Source organism: Aedes albopictus, chromosome 1, assembly GCF_035046485.1.
Source record: "Aedes albopictus strain Foshan chromosome 1, AalbF5, whole genome shotgun sequence".
In the NCBI taxonomy this organism is placed as follows: Eukaryota; Metazoa; Arthropoda; class Insecta; order Diptera; family Culicidae; genus Aedes; species Aedes albopictus.
Window position 1 is genome coordinate 64409153 of NC_085136.1, and position 20811 is coordinate 64429963.

Consider the following 20811-nt stretch of genomic DNA (forward strand, 5'->3'; position numbering starts at 1 on the left):
CTCGACACCGACTATTGTCGAATAACCGGGGTAAGCTTTAAATTCGACAAACTGATCACCCTACACCACCTTGTTCATTAAAATTTGGCAACTCTGTTTTTGTTTTTGTTTTGAGTTCCGGATTTGTTCTTTTTTTTTCTTCTTGGCGTAACGTCCTCACTGGGACAAAGCCTGCTTCTCAGATTAGTGTTCTATGAGCATTTCCACAGTTAACTGAGAGCTTCCTCTGCCAATGACCATTTTGCATGTGTATATCGTGTGGCAGGCACGAAGATACTCTATGCCCAAGGAAGTCAAGGAAATTTCCTTTACGAAAAGATCCTGGACCGACCGGGAATCGAACCCGTCCCTTCAGCATGGTCATGCTGAATACCCGTGCGTTTACCGCCTCGGCTATATGGGCCCTTCCGGGTTTGTTATGAAACATAATTTCAACAGATACTGAGTTGATGCATGAAAAGCTCATTCTTTCTTACGATTGTTGCCTTCCTCAGTTCATTCCAGATGGTATCCAGGCGGTTTGGATGTCGAATAGCACCAATTTAGAACTTCCGGAATCAGCGGCTGCAAGAGAAGCTGCTGTGGGTGCGAGTATTCTCAATTTAATTGAAAATCGGAGTTTTCGACTAGCGAAGTTGGATTTTTCTCCAAATCCATGCGTCGGACCTAACTTTGGAAGTGGTGCGCTGTATAGTAAACCTGGTCCGCTATACAGCGCACCACTTCCGCAGTTAGATCCGACGCATGGATTTGGAGAAAAATCCAACTTCGCTAGTCGAAAGTTCCGTGATTCAACTGCACGGACAATATAACCGCAATAAGGCAATCCATGACGACTTTTCGCGATGGGGGTGACAGCCAAAACTGTAAACACAGTGTGAGTACAACTTAACAAAGTTTCGTCAAGTGTCGTCGGTGCTTAACAAATTCCTTTGTGTTCAGCTGTCATCCCGATCATCGATTGTCAAAAATACATGGTAAACAAAACAAATCAGCTGATCGCATCTGTCTCGTGGATTGCCTTATATCAAACTGTTTTGAATTTACAGTGTACATCTCTGTGACATTTTGAGCACTTTTTAATTCGACATTTGCCGAATAAGCGGGGTACGAATTAAAAAGTGCCGTATTAAAGCCTTCAGTACACGCTTTGCCAAGTGTGCAAACTTTTCCGCACGCATCAACCAACATCAAAGCAAACGCTTGACATTTCCGACGTTTTGTCAATGTTGCGACCGCTGTTGGCCTGCTGGGTTATGCGTGCGGAAAAATTTGCACACTTGGCAAAGCGTGTACTGAAGGCTTAAAACGTATCGCACCAGCGGGGTAATACGGTAGTGCGCGAAAAAATAGAGCCAAAGGGCACTTGGTCTGCTCGAGAAGACATGTTTCGTAAAAAAAAAATGTCTAGCGGAGTACAGTCTTATACCGCTGCACAGTGGGAAAAATCGACCGAAAAAACGAATCTTTTACGCCGTTGGTTTCGGTACGTGAAGTTGACCATTTCTGACGTAAAACAGTACGAGAAATCGTTTGGTGCTAAATTCATTCACTGCACGGCACGGGAAGTGGTCCCATTTTGCCCCATTTTATTTTTTTTTATACAAAAAGATATATAAATTTCGCTCCCGTCATTTTTTTCGGCCGATTTTCTTATTTTTCAAATTTGATTTGATTAAGGCTTTGATGAAGGAAGCCAAATTGACTATCCTTCAGCGCAATAAATTCAACTATCAGCTGCGAACCGACGAACCGCTTCCGCCCCAAAGGATCCCACGCTTGAACAGGAAAAGAACAACTTTCTCGCGGTGACAATATCAAGAAGCGTTCGTCTTCAACGGTGCGTTCGACGTGGAGAAAGACTTACCGAAGGACGGAAAGGTACCGGTGGACAAATCGGAGCTGAAACTGTAGGTGCGGATGGTGGGATGTAAGATATTTCCAGATAGTGGACGGAAACAAATGTTACGCCGTACGAGTTATACCAAGGTAAATTACACGGAAACGGATCGGGAAGCGGAATGTAAGTATTTCACGCCAATTTCAATGACATTTTTTTTTCATTGTGATGTGTCATTCTATCTATTCTATCGAGTGAGTATTGGGTTGAATTTTCAGGGTGTTCTCTTCGTCCTGGGGTGTTTTCTAAAACCAGTTGGTCTCAAAATTGGCCCTATAACGTTCCCCACAAATTGTCGCTTTATTTTCCTTCCAATGTTTTTGAATTCGACAATCACACATCTTCCCAAATTTGAATTTTTGAGTAGTTTATTGCATAAAACTGTACAGTCAACATGGCCGTCTGATACGATAATTGAAAATCTTAGTTGTGAATCATTAGTTTTATTATTATTTATAGTTTATTGAATGCTTATCAGTGGTTCCTCTGTTGGAACGGGTTGTCATTATTTGGGATTGTCTGGTGAGGTCGCAGTCATGTTCTTGAAACTGTTGCAACATATTCATATAATTTCATTTGTCTTGAGTTTGAACCTGAGTGATAGATAACTGCAAAGGTTAAAGGGGTATATGAATCCAGAGTAATGCAATCTAACAAACAAGAATAATTTATTCAATTTTTGAAACTTTATTACTAATACTTACAATTGAAGCGGTAATATTGGGTCAATTATTTTGACAGAACGTGTGGTGGTTTGGGTGGTTACGATATTGTTGGTGTGGAGATGCTGTGCGCGAGTTTTGGTTGGATCGGATGCGTCTTTCTTTTGTGATGTGACCAATTTCATTCCTCAAGCGGAACCACGACGGCGGTAATTTGGTGAGAACGTTTCATGCTAAATTTTTCATGCTTACATCTATTTACACAACATCTAATCCAGTCGCATACTTGATCATACTGAATTGCAGACCATTCCCGTACCAAAATCCTATCTCTTTCTATTTACGAGGGCGTCGGTGAGTCGCTGGCATCTCGATAAATAGATAGCATCCCTTCCCTATTATCCCCTCCCATCCGCATAACGTGTTTCTTCTCGTTTCAGAGAGCGAGCAATGGCGCTTAAGCCTAGGCTTGTTAGCCAGGACACATGATCCAAATGCCTGTGCCCCATCCCTGAAGCAAAACGGCCCATGGAGTGACAAAATCTCTTAGCTACGTCACTCCCAACGTTGGTGTTTAATACTAAAACACTCACACTCACACCAACACATTTACAAGATCTACTCAAATACACTTACACAATCTGAATCTTGCCGCATCACTCGCTTATAGTGATTCCCCAATCATCCCATTCCAAATATCCACTTGACACTTATGGGGGCGTCGGTGAGTCGCTGACCTCACCTTAAGTAGGTGTCATATCATCACATCCTTTCCTATCCTCGTAACGGAGAAGATGGGCGTGGCCGGCAATGGAAGTTCTCATGTCTTTTTTACTTCAACCTCTGATTGGATAGCTGTTCCTTCCCAAATAGCATTCCATAAGCAATTAGATAAGAGTATTAAAGATAAAACATGACAACTTTCAGTATGCAATCTACGAATTACTCCGTTACCACGCAACGCAACGCAACGCAACGCAACGCAAAAAGGGCAAAATGGACCACTTCCCGTGCCGTGCGGTGAATGAATTTAACATCAATCGATTTCTCGTACTTTTTACGTCAGAAATGATTAACTTCACGTACCGAAACCAGCGGCGTTGAAAGATCCGTTTTTTCGGTCGATTTTTCCCACTGTTCGCTGGTGCAAGGAAAAAACGAAAAAGCAAATCAGATGCACAAATTTGTAAACAGATGCATTGGTCCTGCAAGAGAAAGACAACATATGCTGTGAAATGCATAACATATCTCACACCCTTTTTGCTCTTAGCATTTAAAGAGTAGTTGAGAAGCATTCTGATTGCTTCTAAGCGAAAATCCCCCAAGCATTCGGAATGCTAATTAACAGTTAAATGCTTTTAAGCGGCACAGCTGATGCTATCTGAAGGCATTTATGCATTTGAACTGCTTATGTAGGGTAGCAAGCAATTCAAATGCATAATACGAGCTGCTGTACGGCTTATTAAATGCTTAGTGGTTACCTGGGTATGTACCGTTAGTAGTTAAAATAACATAAATTCTATCAAACTTATTCTAATTAAAACAAAAATATAACAAGTTGAAATAAAATTATAACAAAATTATATCAAATTTTGTTAGATTAAACGTGTGAAATCATAACAAAAGTTCTGTTATATATTCCAGAACAAATTTGCTTCAAGTTTTGTTACAAATGTCTTAACTCGAGTGATCAGAATAACAAAAAAATATCAAACTTTTTCGCGACAATACAATAAACCTGATCAATTCTTAAATAATTTTGTTACAAAAAATCTAACAAAAGTAGCAAAAAACGTGTTGCGAAATTATGTTTATTGGCAATTAAATTATAAAGCATAATAAAACAAGTATTGTTATACATCTGTTTGAATAAATTAAACAAGTTTTGTTATAATTTTGTTACTAAAATTACAGTAGACGTTCGTTAACTGCAACATGTTTACCTTTCACTTAGCGAACGAATATCCGATAACTGCAACGCCTGACAGTGTCAACAAACCATCAACTGCGTAATATGAACGTGCACTTCATCCGACTGTTCATTTGAGCTAACATGGCGCACCATTCTGACATTTAGCGGTGCGATAACTGCAAATTTGTTGCACTTATCGGACTTGCAGTTAAAAAACTTTGCAGTTAAACCGTTTGCACTAACCGAACGTCTACTGTATAACAAATGGTAATATAATTTTGCTATGGATATTCGTATAGAAAAATCCTTAGAGGTCCAATTTTGAGAAAAGCTGGCAGAAACTCAATTTTTGAACATGTCTTATATGGGTTACAGTATATTGAGCATTTATCCATAATACCAGGAGCACTAACTGGCATTTATAAAATTTGAAAATATTGATTTTGTATCTTGTTACAGCACTGAATAGCTGCTGATGGAAAAAGTGCGAAATTTTTGATAAAGAACACAAACAAGTTCAACCACTACAAAAGTCTATTGATATAAGTAATACAATTGCTTTCAAAAGTTTTTTTTGTAAGTTCTTGTGTATATCAGACATCTGCAATGGAGAAATAGATCAAAATAACACTTTTGGCTTCAAATTTGACATTACATGTCATTTGTACGAGAAATTTTGACAGTTCGACTTCAAAGTGTCTTACAAATCGCTCCCCGCTACTCTCCGCGGGGAGATTCCTTTCAAATGCTCGTTTATGTATGCAGAATCGGTTAAAGAAAAATGCAACTGCCAAAAGCTGACAAAACAATAGCGCCATGATGATACATGTATGTGTATAGTAAAATTGTATGAAAAACATCAATTTTATTCGGATTTTGTTCGGAGAAATCGACAAAAAATGAAATGCCTTTAAAATTAAATTGAGCGCTAAATCATGTTCCAATACACTCATACTAGCAGACTACTATGATTTGGCAATTTTTACCAGGTATTTTCAAATCTGGACCACTGTGGCAACAGAATTATATCAACTTCTGCTATTTCTAACAGCGGTTGTCATAACTTTATTATATTCTTGTTATGTACTTCTGGTCAGGAGGGGACTGACGTGAAACATGCACTCACAAACTCCCTCATTATGGAAAACAACGTAAACTACGCAAAGCTCGAATGATGTTGCTTTGATTTCAAAACTTGTTACTGCTGTGCTATTGTTGATAAGTTGATCAATAGTACAACAATAACAAAACTTGTACTTCAACAAAACATCCCAACTAACATTTATTGTGAATGTAAACGTCAACAAAGCCTCCTTAATACGGCTTGATGCTGAGTTACTGTGTTGTACATATGGACGAAAGCTTCTATGCAAGCCCTATACCAATGAATCTGGCGAACTTAATCAGCTTGTACATGCTGTGCGATCAGCTTCTATGCCACCTAGTCATAGCTCTTTTCTCGGCTCCTATGTAACCACTAACTGAATAACATCTTGAGAAGGCGCTTTTTCAGCCTTTTCGCAATTGTTAAATAATAGTTTTACGGCATCCCCAAATTAAACGATTAAATATAATTAGGTTATGGATACCGTGACGCAATACATGTGAAACTGGAATTATCACTTTCAAAATTGAATAATTAAAGTACTCGCCGCTACTTGGAATCGAACTCCCGATCTCCGTATCCACTGGTCCCGATGATGTCCTCGCTGCCACACTGCTATATATAAATAACATAGAAAATAGCCCGTTTTGTTTTACTCCAGACAAGGCTTCATAATTGTGCCACAAGAAACCTTACCCAACTTCATCTTGCTGTAAAAGCTTGTGAAACGTCAAACGCAATAATGTTTACATTGAACAAGCTGTGTGGTTGCGCCAACAGATTCTTCTTCACAGCTTCTAGCTGAAAGAGTGTTCTTTAAACGGCTACGAAGCGCTGCTGTTTTGTGTTTTGGCAACATTACAAAACGTACTGTATAAAAGCAGCTGTTGTAGTGGCTGGGACTCTTCCTCGATTTGCACATCTTTCGGAAAATCTTCCGGCATTGAATTAAAGTGCAATTAAAGCAACCCAAATAATTTCACAGCACAGAGATGGATAGCTGTAAAGAATTTGTGTAGTAGCTATATATCCCGCTTAAAGTTTGTTTTGACAATAATGTTTACATCCGACAAGCCGTGTTGGTAAACCAACAGTTTCTTTATTACGGCTTCTAGCCGTAATGAAATCGCATAACGGCCTTTAAAGCGCTGCTGGTTTGGGAATTTGTCAGTATGACGAATTGTACTGTATAGTAGCAGCTGTTTTGTTAGTGGGGACTCCTATTCGATGTGTTCAAGTTCTCACATCTTCCGGGAAATCTCCCGGAGTTGGAATAGAGTGGAGTAAAGGCAGCCCCAGTGGATTTCTGAAAACCGAGGTTGGTAGCTGGATGGTGCTTGTTTTGCAGTCGTATATTAGCTTATGATTTATATTTGACTAGCTTTCCTTTTATTCAGCGTTGACTGCTTTTACTCGATGGTTACACAACAGAAAGCAAATGACTGAAGCTTATAGCGCTGAAAATGTTAGTTGGGATGTTATTGAAATGTAATTTGGTGATTGTATGTCAATAGCTTGATTGTAACAATTTGAGTTTGTCCAACAAAATTTGTTATGCAAAAGTTATGCCTTGATAATTTAATACCGTCTACCCCCGTTGGTTTGAACGGCACTTCATGCAAATCAACGGGGTTCATTTTTTAATTTGAACTTTTAGTAATCCTGTGGGCATTGAAAAATACACTGATGGGAACCCTTTTTGCTGTTTTGTTTTGATTCTGCGTTCCGCTTCACCCTGTTCCATGAGCAGAATGACGTTTGAACCCTTTTTAGTTTGAACGATGTGCAGATTAGAGGGAGTCAAATTAAAAAGTTTTCAGATTAGATGAGGTCAATCCAACGGGGGTAGACGGTAATAACAAAACAAGATACATAAACATGTTATGTGATCTCGTAGTTATTAATTTGTTATTCTCCTCTGCTTGAGGATGGCCGTTATAAACCTATAATATTGACCTCGCAGCACCAAATCGGAGTTCGCCAGTTGGACTAGCGAAGCGAAGTTTTCAGCGAACTTTCTGTCATTTCTCATCCGACCTGACATGCATCCCTGATGTTTTCGTTTTCAGTCCGACGCAGTGTCGACAGTCACGACTTTATCCTACCTGGGGGTCTGTCAGTGCGAGCGCGCCAAATTTTGCGTGAGTGAGCATGTGGTGTTGGTGGTTAAGGTGAAACTGTACGCTAGCCGCTGTTAATAGGACAAATTATTTCGGTATTTATTTTTTGCTTTTTTTGTGAATACTCAAACCGGAAAGTGTTTATTTAATGAAAACAATAAACGCACGGGTACAATAAGTTAGCAAGTCCGGAATTTTGTGTGAAATTGGTTTTTGTTTTCACAACGGAAAAATGTTTCTGAGTACCATGGTGAGTCCGTCTCATCTCACCTTAAGTTCGCTAGTAATTCAGTGAAATTTGAGCGATGCTCATTCTTCGGTTTTCTTCCAAATCCACAATAAAACATGAATTAATTCGATCAGTTCTGAAAATGTTACTTACCGCATAAACGATAACCATAAGACGTGTTTAACCACCCATTCAGGATACAATTCGAACAGTATGTTGTATGGTTGAACAGTCTACCTTACGGTCCGTGTATGGTGTTTATTAGGGTTGGGATTTGATGAACAGTGCTACCAGAATACCTAAATCTGAAACAATCAAGACATAGTCGTGGAAATTTATAATTCCGGGAACCGAAATCTCTTCAATTCGGCAACCCGGCCAAAACCGCGCATCGGAATTGTTGAAAACTATCCTAGCGAGCGTAATATTGTTTTAATTTGATTTATAATCCTTGACAAATAAATTATACGACAAGGGGCTGCCCGACCGACTCCCTTCTCGACTCTCGACTTCAGTTCGGGTTCGGTCCAAATGATAATGATAGTATTTTCCGGGAGAGGGGTCTATACCAAGTGTTTGTGCGTCGGAAGATAAACGACGACCGGTTGACACGAAGCGACGGAACGGGCATTTCATATTTTGCGGTTATGGGGACAGATTTCACAACCGGGTTGAATTGGTTTCGTTCGACGTGCCTGGCCTGCTTGGATTTAATTTGAAGTTGGGTTTTTCTATTGTCGTCAGTGCGGGCGAAAACGAGGGGTGACGGGATGGAAGGGACTGACAAACGAATCGAAAGGGGTTACGGCAGTAATTACGTATCATTTACATTTCCCAGCGACTGACTGGCTGGCTGGCAAATACAATTTACATTATTGATGGTTCTCTCTACTGCCACTAGGGTTGGTGGGAGACGAGAGGGATCCATTTATTTTGGATTTAGGAATTTGATATCATTCATATTTGTGCGGTGGGGGGTTCGTTTAATTGAAGTTTTTTACTCGAGAAGGAGAAGAGTGAGTATATGTAATAGGCCTTTTCATGTGACGTCTTAAATCAGCTGATTTTTCGGGCGTTTGACAGTTCTTCTATGAAGATGACACGTTCGTGTTAGCAGCTGTTGTTCAAGCTTTGTAAACAAATGCATGCACGGATCTGTCACATGAAAAGGCCTATCAATCTTTCGGGGAGCTTTGACAAGTTTTTAAAACGTCAAACGTGGGCGTCATGGCCAACTGCGCTGAGGCGAGGGTGGTTGTGGGGGGCCCGCCAACGGCGATGAAATCAAATGTAGCAGCGTGTTCTGGTTTTCCATTGAAATATTAATTTCTCTAGTTTTGCGTTCAATCGCAAATTGAACGTGTAAAAGTGCTCTCCTGGGAGTGCAACGATGCAAAACCTTGTAGGAAATCGATCCCATTCGAGAACAATGACCGGCGTTCGAACTTTTTCCATTTGCTTCTGTCGGAAATGTTTCCCCTTTCACAATAGGAATCCCGCATTTTTTCGTTTCTGACCGATGATTTTTTTTTTCATTTCGTTGCAGATTCTGCGTCGGGGACAAGTTCTACCTGTGCGAGAACAAAATCCTCTGCGAGTACGACTACGAGGAACGGCTAGTATTCGCCTCGATGGCCAACCACCCGATGTTGAAACGTCAAATCGGAACGGGGGGTCCACAGCAGCAGCAACAGCAACAACAACAACAGCAAGGGGGTGGCGTCGGAGCCGGAGGTCATCCACACCCGGTTCAGAACGGCATCGGAGGAGGTCATGGACCGGGACCGGGACAGCAGCAGCAGCAAGGTCAATCGCAGAACTCGCTGATGTCGCAGCTGGTGGCCGGGCAGCGGGCTGCCGGAGGCGACCATAACAATAACAGTAATCTACCGGTGTCACTCGGTGGCGGCGGTCCGTCACCGTTCGGGACGCCTACGCACATGAAGGCCGCCCTCAGCTCCGCTAGTTAAATTTGCGTTGTCCAAGGCGTTGTCCTTCTTTTCACCGCCTATATCTGTATGTAGCTGTTGTGTATGTTCTGGGTGAAGAAACAAAGGGATGGAAAATTACTCAAATTACTCGAAAAGCCGAAAAAACTCACAACGATGTGCAATATTTTTGAATTGCGCTTTTATCCCAGCGCGTTCCGACGGATTCGGCTGTCATTAATTGTTGCATCAGAAGAAGAAAACCTAACCTATCAAAGCAGCCATGTGCCAACAAAACGGAAAACGCATTGCGAGACCCCTCGTTTCACGTTCGCGTGCGCCACCGCGCATCAATGTGTCATATTTTTCGCGATCGCCTACTGCGTTGTTTTTTTTTTGTCGCGGTGCATAACTGCACACGCGAGTGCCATAAATTTATGCAGTTTTTTTTTCGAGGAAAAACCGGAAATCAGTTCAACATAAATCAAATTTACTCAATTAGATAAGCCCGCGTTGGTGGTGCACAGGAAGAGCGGGTTTGTTTAACACTTCATTTTGCGCTATTTGGAGCGAATAAATTACGCTGCACTGGTGATACGCTCGCTCTACGGGATGAGATGAAAACGGGACAGACACATTCCTCCAGGAATCTCTTCAGAAATTCCTCCAGAAAGCCTTTATAAATTCCTCCAGGATTTCCTTCAAGAAATCCTTTCAGGATTTCCTAGAGAAATTCCTAAAAGTATTCCTGATTACGGAAGAAATTCCTAGAGGAATTCTTGGAGAGATTTCTGACGGGATTTCTGGAGGAATTCCTGAAGGGATTCCTGGGGGAATTTCTGAAGACATTCCTGGAGGAATTTCTAGAGGCATTCCTGGAGGGGTTCGTGAAAAAAATTCCTGAAGGAATTTCTGGAGCAATACCCAGAGGGATTTTTGGAGAAATTCCTGAAGGGAATTTCTGAAGAGATTCTTGCAGAAATTCTTGTACAGATTACTGGATGATTTCTAGAAGGGATACCAGGAGGAATTCCGGAAGAGATTCCTGGAGGAATTACTGAAGAGATTCCTGGAGGAATTCCTGAAGAGATTCCTGGAGGAATTCCTGAAGAGATTCCTGGAGGAATTCCTGAAGAGATTCCTGGAGGAATTCCTGAAGAGATTCCTGGAGGAATTCCTGAAGAGATTCCTGGAGGAATTCCTGAAGAGATTCCTGGAGGAATTCCTGAAGAGATTCCTGGAGGAATCCCTGAAGAGATTCCTGGAGAAATCCCTGAAGAGATTTCTGGAGGAATCCCTGAAGAGATTCCTGGAGGAATCCCTGAAGAGATTCCTGGAGGAATCCCTTCAGGAATTCCCCAGGAATCCCTTCAGGAAACTGATCCATTTCCGTTCCATCCCATAGCGCGATCTAGTTTTGAATGCCGTTATTTTCATCGTTGTTTGCATTTTAATCCTCACTTAATCAAAGACTGATAATTTTCACGAACGGAACAGAGTCGTTCTCATTGTACTATAAATAAATTGAGGTTATAAACATCTCTCGAAAAGGAAATAAACAAAAGACGCGGTTGAAATTTGTTTTTCCCGTGTCAATTCTCACTTGTAAATACTCTAGGTCTTACAATTATTCGAGTTAATTTGTTGAATATGATTAATTTCTCATTTTAGGATAACTTTTATTGAAAAAAAAACTTCATTTGTTTACAGTGTCACCCAAATAAAACAAACAAACTGAATAACTGTCAAATATAAGAAAAATACACTGAGCGAAAGTTTCGCATTGAAATCGTAAATGTTTCTGGCAAATAATCAACTAAAATTAAAAATTTGTGTAAACAGGTGTAAACAAAAGCTCCACATTACTCGTAAAAAGTCGTACGCAAGGAAACGAACTATATAGAGGTAAACCAAAGAAAAGCCAGTACTTATTGTTGCTGAGAGTGAAACCTAAGAAGAACCGGAAAAGCCGATTAAAACAGAAGAAAATCAAGATAGAAAACAAAAAACGAACGCATAAATGGTAATTAGTCAAATTATTAAAGTGAACAAAGGAAGCTATTAATCGTACCCGATCAAAGTTTTGCACTTTCTAACAAAGTGGAATTGTCTTCGAAAGCCTTTCGCCTGGGACGGAACGGAACGGAAAGAAAGAAGCTGCAAATCTCTTGCAGCTGGTGGGATTCCCAGCCTACTTGGATGATGATTTCCGCCAAAACTTTGGGGGGTATAATGAAATCATCTCGCGGAAGGAAACGCGAGAGGTGATTAAGTCAATCAATCCGGCGAACTCTTTCGCCTCGCCTCATCCTCTCGAAGATTTCGATGACATCCCGGCACAGTGGTTGCGATAGTGAGAAACGCTGTCGTCCGAATTTTCAGTGAGAAAATGTAAACATATTGGTATGCTATGTTCAAAAAGGTTTTGTCATTTCAAAAGATGAAGCAAAAGTGTCTTCGGCAATATTTTTCTACAATTTAGTCATTTTCGATCGTGTTTTTCGCGATTTCAACCACTGTGCACCGTGCACCGAGAACCAGAATCCCGACCAAAACTTTTCCAATAAGTTTTTATTGCTTCTCTCGCGTTAGACCAACGACGACGTCGTTCGTTCATCGTAGTTGGTCCTTTTTCCGCTTGCGTTTCCGCATTACCGATTTCCATTCAGACGACTACTGGCTTGACTGACTGAAAGAGCTGAAGGTAAGTAATTTTCGCGGCGGATATTCCTCTTTTGTATGAGATTCATTCTCATCTCATTCCAACTGGCGCGCCATGGCGACGGCAATAATTATATATTTAAATGTTTCAATTAACTCCTTCCACCGAATGAGCCGGATTTTCGAAGTTTTTGGAAAGGGTTCAACCGGGAAAAGGATCGATGTCGTTTCGTGTCTACAACCAACGCAACGGTGAACTCGGAAGGTGAGAGTTCTGATGGTTTGTTAATCCGGTGGTATCAAGTGGCACAATCTGATTAGCTGAGAGTGCTTGCGAAAGTTTGTTTGAATTAAGAATGGGAAGGTTTATAATGAGGAAGTATGGAACGTTAGTATGGAAATGACACAAAACGTCTTCAGAAATCTTTGAAAGTTTTTGCGTAAAATATTCGAAATACTTTAGCTGAATATCTACGATTGTAACAATGATTTGAGAAACAGACAGACAGACAGACAGACAGACAGACAGACAGACAGACAGACAGACAGACAGCCCAAACATCTGGAGTGCCAACCGGCACATCAGGATCGATGCCAGTAAGATCCTGATTATGGCATACTGGTAAACGCTAACGACACCGGACTACGGATTATGGATTGGATGGCGACGATGGGCTGACATTCGGGCTATTCTGCTCCCTGAGTAAAGTAGGGTGACACCAACTTGAAACGGCGAGTGGGCTAATGGCACGTTTGCCTCCGTCCCGGTAAAACCTTGGCAGGCCTCCGGATACGTTCATCATCTGTCCATCACGTTGATGGGTACTAGGCTCGGATGGAACATTCCCGACTTACGCTGATCTGGCTCTGGACACGGACCCCATGAAGGAACGTGTTCAACCCTCGCTTGGCCTCCCTGTTTCATAGACAACCAAGAGATCACGAAAGCGACTAGATACAACGGATGGTGATAGCGGTGCGGAGGGGGGACCCAATAGAATGGAGACACCAAACTATACCGAAGTAGTTGGAGAGAACGCGGACGCGTTCAGAAGAAGTGGAGTGGTGCAGCGATCACCAGTGACGCCGCTGGAAACAGCTGCGAGAACGAGTAGCAGCGCGATACGGAGCGAGCCCCAAGGGAGCCAACGGGAGCTCGGGACTTCGAACCAACGAGTGTTCACACCGACCTCGAAGAGCAGTGTTGTACAGGAGTCGGGTCTGGGTGAGGTGAGGAAGAAGGTGAACGAACTGTACGAGTTTGTGAAGGACAAACACAACGTGCACCTGAAAATTAAGCAGCTGGTGGCAAACATCAAATCTGCTGTTTTAGCCGCCGAACGCGAGCAAAAGGCGCTCAAGCTGAGAGTGGAAACAGCCGAGAAGTCTCTGATGGAAGCAACGGAACGAGCAACGGTTGAAAGCATGGAGACGCCGAAGAGCCACCGGAATACTCGCTCAGAGAAAAGGGGCCGGGACACGCCAGGCGAGGAGGAAGTCCCGAAGAAACAGAGAAGCGAACAGGAGCGTGCCAGCAATCGGAGTGATGATGGATGGCGCACTGTCGAGAACCAGCAGGCGAAGAAGAAGAAGAAGCGAAAGGAGAAAGAAGAACAGAAGAAGGAACAGAAGAAGGAAGAAAAGCACCGGCGCCCAAGGGAGAGGAAAAAGGGCGACGCATTGATCGTCGAGGCGAACGACAAGACGACGTACGCTGCTCTCCTTAGTAAATTGAAGGAGGACCCGGAGTTGAAGGAGCTGGGCGAAAACGTGGTGAAGACGAGACGCACCCAAAAAGGAGAGATGCTGTTCGAGCTCAGGAAAGATCCGATGATTAAGAGCTCGGCGTTCAGGGAGCTTGTTGCCAAATCCCTGGGCAGCGAGGCTAACGTGAGAGCCTTGTCACAGGAGACGGTGATTGAAATCAAGGATCTGGACGAGGTCACTACCGAAGAAGATCTGAAGCGCGCACTGACTGCGCAGTGCAACGTCGAAGGGCCGATGGTGATTCGGATAAGGAAGTCGTATGGAGGCACCCAGACGGCGACAATCCGATTGCCGGCGGATGCTGCCAACAAGCTGCTGGTGAATGACAAGGTCAAAGTTGGATGGGCGGTGTGCTCGCTGCGACTGGCTCCCCGTTTGACCAAGCAAATGGAGAGATGTTACAGGTGCACGGAGTTTGGTCACCACTCGAGGAACTGCAAGGGTCCGGACAGGTCCGAACGGTGCTGGAGATGCGGTGGAAACGGACACGTTGCTCGGGACTGCACAAAGCAACCCAGGTGCATGCTGTGCAAGCCGGAGGACGGAAATGATCATCCGACTGGAGGCTTTAAGTGCCCGGCCTACAAAAAGGCGAGGACAGGCCAACAATGATGCAGATAACTCAAATAAATCTGAATCATTGCGACACCGCACAGCAACTGTTGTGGCAGTCGACAACAGAGTCAAAGTGTGATGTTGCGATTATTGCGGAGCCGTATCGGGTTCCCCCCGAGAACGGCAACTGGGTGGCCGATAGAGCTAAGATAGCGGCAATTCAAGTCATGGGTAGATTCCCTATCCAAGAAGTGATCGAATGCTCACATGACGGTTTCGTAATTGCTAAAATCAACGGAATCTTCGTGTGCAGTTGTTATGCACCTCCAAGGTGGACGGACGAAGAGTACAACAGGATGTTGGATGCACTCACCGACGCGCTGGTTGGACGAAAGCCGGTTATCATCGGAGGTGACTTCAACGCCTGGGCCGTGGAGTGGGGTAGCAGACTTACCAATTCAAGAGGATACAGCTTACTGGAAGCCCTGGCGAAGCTGGACGTAAAGCTTTGTAATGACGGTACGGTCAGCACATTCCGCAGAGAAGGACGTGAATCAATAATCGATGTCACGTTCTGCAGTCCTTCGCTTACGGAGGACATGAACTGGAGAGTCAGCGAGAAGTACTCCCACAGCGATCACCAAGCGATAACTTACACCGTCGGCTGGCGAGCCTATTCGGCAACGAGACGAACGAGGACCCGAGAGCGGAAGTGGAAGATAAAGGACTTCGACAAGGGTCTCTTCATCGAGGCGCTTCGGACACACAGCGGTGCAAATCTCGACGCAGAGGAGCTGACAGAAGCGGTAGCAACAGCCTGTGACGCATCAATGCCAAGGAAGTTGGAGCCCAGATTCCGACGGCGCCCAGCTTACTGGTGGAATGGATCACTCAGTATCCTACGTGCTACATGTCTCAGAGCCAGAAGAAGTGTTCAGAGGGCAAGAACTGATGTCGAGAGAGAAGAACGGAGACTCGTGTTTCGCGAAGCTCGCGCGGCTTTCAAACGGGAGATAAGGCTGAGCAAGTTGAACTGCTTCAAAGAACTGTGCCAAGAAGCTGATGCCAACCCATGGGGTAACGCCTATCGAATCGTGGTGGCAAAGTTGAAGGGCCCGGCGACCCCCGCTGAAATGTGCCCGGAAAAGTTGAAGACGATCGTGGAAGGCCTTTTTCCGCACCATGATCCAACGCTGTGGCCGCCTACGCCATACGAGGACGAAGAAGATGAATCCAGAGGTTCACGGATCTCCAACGAAGAGCTAGTAATAGTTGCGAAGGGTCTGAAGGTGAAGAAAGCTCCTGGCCCGGATGGAATACCCAATGTAGTGCTGAAAACGGCGATACAGGCGTTCCCTGACATGTTCAGGATAGTATTGCAAAAATGCTTTGATGAAGGCTATTTTCCAGATAGATGGAAGATCCAGAAGTTGGTCTTACTGCCGAAACCGGGGAAGCAGCCAGGGGATCCAGCATCGTACAGACCCATATGTTTGTTGGATACCCTCGGGAAGCTATTGGAAAGGATAATCCTTAACAGGCTCACACATTGCACGGAGAGCGAGAATGGTCTATCGAGGAAGCAATTCGGGTTCCGAAAGGGTATCTCAACGGTGGATGCAATCCGGACAGTCGTGCATAGTGCAGAGAAGGCAGCCACGCAAAAGAGGAGAGGAAAACGGTTTTGCGCGGTAGTAACAATCGACGTGAAAAACGCTTTCAATAGTGCTAGCTGGGAGGCTATCGCCGTAGCACTACACAGGATGCGTGTTCCTAGTTACTTGTGCAGAATACTGGAAAGTTACTTCCAGAACAGAGTGCTGGTGTACGAAACGGAGTTGGGCCAAAAATCAACCACGATTACGGCAGGGGTGCCACAAGGTTCCATTCTAGGTCCTACGCTCTGGAACGCGATGTACGATGGAGTACTAACATTGCAGCTGCCCAGTGGAGTTGAAATCGTTGGATTCGCGGACGATGTCGTTCTTACGGTAACCGGCGAGACGCTAGAAGAGGTCGAGATGTTGACGGCGGAGGCGTTGGACACCGTTGAAGCGTGGATGACGGGAGCTAAACTACAGTTGGCTCATCATAAAACGGAAGTAGTGCTAGTGAGCAACCGGAAAGCCGTTCAATCAGTAAACATCAACGTCGGAGAATACGAAATTGCGTCGAAGCGTGCGCTGAAGCACCTGGGGGTGATGGTCGACGACCGTTTAAATTTTAACGCACACGTCGATTACGCCTGCGAAAGGGCGTCGAAGGCTGTCAACGCGATTGCTACGATTATGCCAAACGTCGGCGGACTGAGAAGCAGCAAGAGACGCCTTCTGGCTAGCGTTGCAACCTCAACCCTGAGATATGCAGTTCCGGCCTGGGCCGCAGCGCTGAAAACACAGTGTAACCGAGGGAAGCTGAACAGAGTGTTCCGACTAATGGCCATGCGGGTCGCAAGCGCCTATCGTACGATTTCATCGGAGGCAGTATGCGTTATCGCTGGGATGATGCCCATTTGCATTACCCTGGCCGAGGACGTGGAATGCTATCAGCGAAGGAATACAAGGAACGTGCGGAGCATCGTTAGAACGGATTCGTTGTCTAAGTGGCAGCAAGAGTGGGACAATGCGGGAAATGGAAGGTGGACCCATCGGCTCATCCCGAATGTATCTGAGTGGGTGAACAGGAAGCATGGAGAGGTGAACTTTCATCTGACGCAGTTCCTGTCCGGGCACGGCTGCTTCCGGAAATATCTGCATCGGTTTGGTCACGCACCTTCGCCTCTCTGTCCAGAGTGCGGAACCGAAGAAGAGACACCAGAGCACGTCGTCTTCGAATGTCCCAGATTCGACGAAGCGCGCAGGGATTTGCCTGGTATGACAGCTGACAATGTCGTCCGCGAAATGTGCCGCGAAGAAGAGAAATGGAACGCCGTCGACCGCGTAGTAAGGCGAATACTGTCCGAGCTGCAAAGGAAATGGCGTGAAGACCAGAGGATCTCTGACCGCGATCGGAGTAGGCTTGATCCACCGTCGGGGACAAGACCGAGTAGACCGTGACGTAGTACTGGTTTGTGGTCGTCGGGGCGCCAGTGAACCGGAAGCCAACCTCCAACCGGAATCGCTGGGTCGACCTCGGCACATGGCCGGTCGTGATTGAACTGCGCGTTCGGGAGAACTTCCGTCGCCGGGGATTTTCTCCGTCGGAGTAGGCTAGGTCCACCGCCGGGGACTAGACAGAGTAGGCCGTGAAAAGCACCGGAGAACGGTCGTTGGGGCGCCTTTGAACCGGAAGCCAGTCTCCAACCGGAATCTCAGGACTGACCCTGACGCCGACCCGGGAAGATCGGTTCGGAAGAACTTCCATCGCCGGGGAACTCTTCGTCGGAGTAGGATGGGTCCACCGCCGGGGGCTATCCGAGTAGCGAGCGATCGTGGTGAACTGCGCTTAATGGCGAAAAAACGTAGAAGATTAACAAATTGCAAATTAACAAATTAACAAATTGTAATGTGCACTGACTGGAGTTGAAGTGTCGCTGAATGGCGACAAAAATAGGAAAATAACAAATTCACTAACATGAGCTAAATGGCTCAGCACGACGCATGTTGCACGCTGATCGGTGAAACGCTAGAAGTTAAACAAATTAATAGCAAGAGCTAAATGGCTCAGCATGAAGGTAGCGAAAGAGCTTAGGAAACTATAACAATAAAAGCGTAGAATAACAAATTGGTGATGGTGCACAAGGCACAAAACGCCTCCCCTCCGAAGAAATACTGCATGGTGGTACCGGAGGGGAATTTAAGGTGGAGGTGAACTAGGAGAGTGTTTTTAGTGGGTAGGCGCACATTCGAATCCCACACAGCGTCTTTAGAAGATTTTTGGACTCCTAGAATAAAAAAAAAAAAAAACAGACAGACAGACAGACAGACAGACAGACAGACAGACAGACAGACAGACAGACAGACAGACAGACAGACAGACAGACAGACAGACAGACAGACAGACAGACAGACAGACAGACAGACAGACAGACAGACAGACAGACAGACAGACAGACAGACAGACAGACAGACAGACAGACAGACAGACAGACAGACAGACAGACAGACAGACAGACAGACAGACAGACAGACAGACAGACAGACAGACAGACAGACAGACAGACAGACAGACAGACAGACAGACAGACAGACAGACAGACAGACAGACAGACAGACAGACAGACAGACAGACAGACAGACAGACAGACAGACAGACAGACAGACAGACAGACAGACAGACAGACAGACAGACAGACAGACAGACAGACAGACAGACAGACAGACAGACAGACAGACAGACAGACAGACAGACAGACAGACAGACAGACAGACAGACAGACAGACAGACAGACAGACAGACAGACAGACAGACAGACAGACAGACAGACAGACAGACAGACAGACAGACAGACAGACAGACAGACAGACAGACAGACAGACAGACAAGAGATCACGAAAGCGACTACGTACAGCGGGTGGAGATAGCGGCCCGGAGGGGGGACCCAATAACATGGAAGGAGAAAACGGAAGTAACAGTAGGATGTCATCCAGGAATTTCTGTAGGAATTCTTGAAAAAAAATTTGAACGGATTCTTGATTGAAATCTTGAAAGAATTCTTGGGAGAGTTCCCGTAGCAGTTTCTGGAATAATTTCTGGAGGATTTTCAGGGAGAATTCTGGAGTGATTTTTGGGGAAGATCCTGTAGGAATTTCTGGAGGATTTCCTGGGAGAAATCCTAGAAAAGTTTATTTAGGAATTCCTCCCAGACTTCCGCCAAGAATTGCTTCAAGAATCCCTCTATGAATTTCTCCAAAAATCCCTCGAACAGTTCTTCTTGGGATTTTTGAAGAAATTTATTCAGGAATTACTTTACAAACTCCTCCAGGAATTCCTTCATAAATTCCTCCAGTAATTCCTTCAAAAATTCCTCCAAGAATTTCTCCATGAATTCCACCAGGAAATCCTCCAAAAATAACTTGTGAGATAGCTCCAGGGATTCCTCCTTGAATTCTTCCAGGTATTCCTCCAGTGACTCTTTCAAAAACTCCTTCGAGGCTCACTACAGGTATTTCTCTAGGAATTCCTAATGAAATTTCTCCGAGGAAATCCCCCAGGAATTCCTCTCAGAAACACTCTAATAATTTCTCCATGAATTACTTCAAGGCTTTCTCCAAAAACTATTCCAGAACCTACTCTAGGAATTACTCCAGGATTTCCTCAAGAAATGTCTCTAGAATTTCCTCCAAGAATTCCTTCGGTTAATCTTCCAGGAATTCTTTACGGAATTATCTCAGGTACAGGAATTCTTTAAAGAGCTACTCCAGAGATTCCTCTGGGAAGCGCTTCATATTTTTTTTCAGGAAAAGCTTCAGAAACTCCGCTAGAGCTTACTCCAAGAATTCCTCCAGGAATCACTCCAGTAATTCCTCTAGGTAGGATGTCATCCAGAAATTTATCTAAGAATTCCTCCCAGGAATTCCTTCGGAGTTTCTTTCTGGAATCACTTCCTGGAAGAATCCCTGGTGGAATCCTTGGAGAAACTCTTAAAATAATCCTTGGAGGATTTTTTTGAGAAATACCTGGAGGGAGTCTTGGAATAATTCCTGGGGGATTTCCTTGGAGAAATTTCATTAGGAATTCCTAGAGAAATACCTGTAGTGAGCCTTGAAGGAGTTTTTGAAAGAGTCACTGGAGGAATACCTAAAGGAATTTCTGGTGGATATTCTGTAGGGATTCCTGGGGGAATCCCTAGAAGATTTATTAAAGGAATCATAGGCGAAATTTCTGGACGAAAGAAATCACTGGCGAAATTCTTAGAGGAATTCCTGGAGTGTTTTCTGGAGGAATGTCAGGAGGAATTTCTGGAGGATATTCTGTACGAATTCCTGGAGGAATCCATAGAAGATTTATTAAAGGAATCACTGGCGAAATTT

At 44.3% G+C, this 20811-nt stretch overlaps 2 protein-coding genes across 5 annotated transcripts in view; both read left to right on the forward strand.

Annotated features, from left to right (window-relative positions):
• Nucleotides 1-11926, forward strand: part of LOC109401927 (LIM domain transcription factor LMO4.1) — a 69750-nt gene extending 57824 nt beyond the window's left edge. For all 4 annotated transcript variants that reach the window (XM_062844685.1, XM_062844683.1, XM_062844686.1 and 1 more), the window contains exon 4: nucleotides 9475-11926. In XM_062844685.1, coding sequence (XP_062700669.1) covers nucleotides 9475-9898 — 424 coding nt within the window. In that variant the 3' untranslated portion in view covers nucleotides 9899-11926. The remainder of the gene's footprint in view (nucleotides 1-9474) is intronic.
• A 2394-nt stretch (nucleotides 11927-14320) lies between these two features.
• Nucleotides 14321-14905, forward strand: LOC134288497 (uncharacterized). Its single transcript, XM_062853537.1, has one exon. The coding sequence runs from the start codon at nucleotides 14321-14323 to the stop codon at nucleotides 14894-14896; it is 576 nt and encodes a 191-aa protein (XP_062709521.1). The 3' UTR covers nucleotides 14897-14905.
• Nucleotides 14906-20811: the final 5906 nt, after the last annotated feature.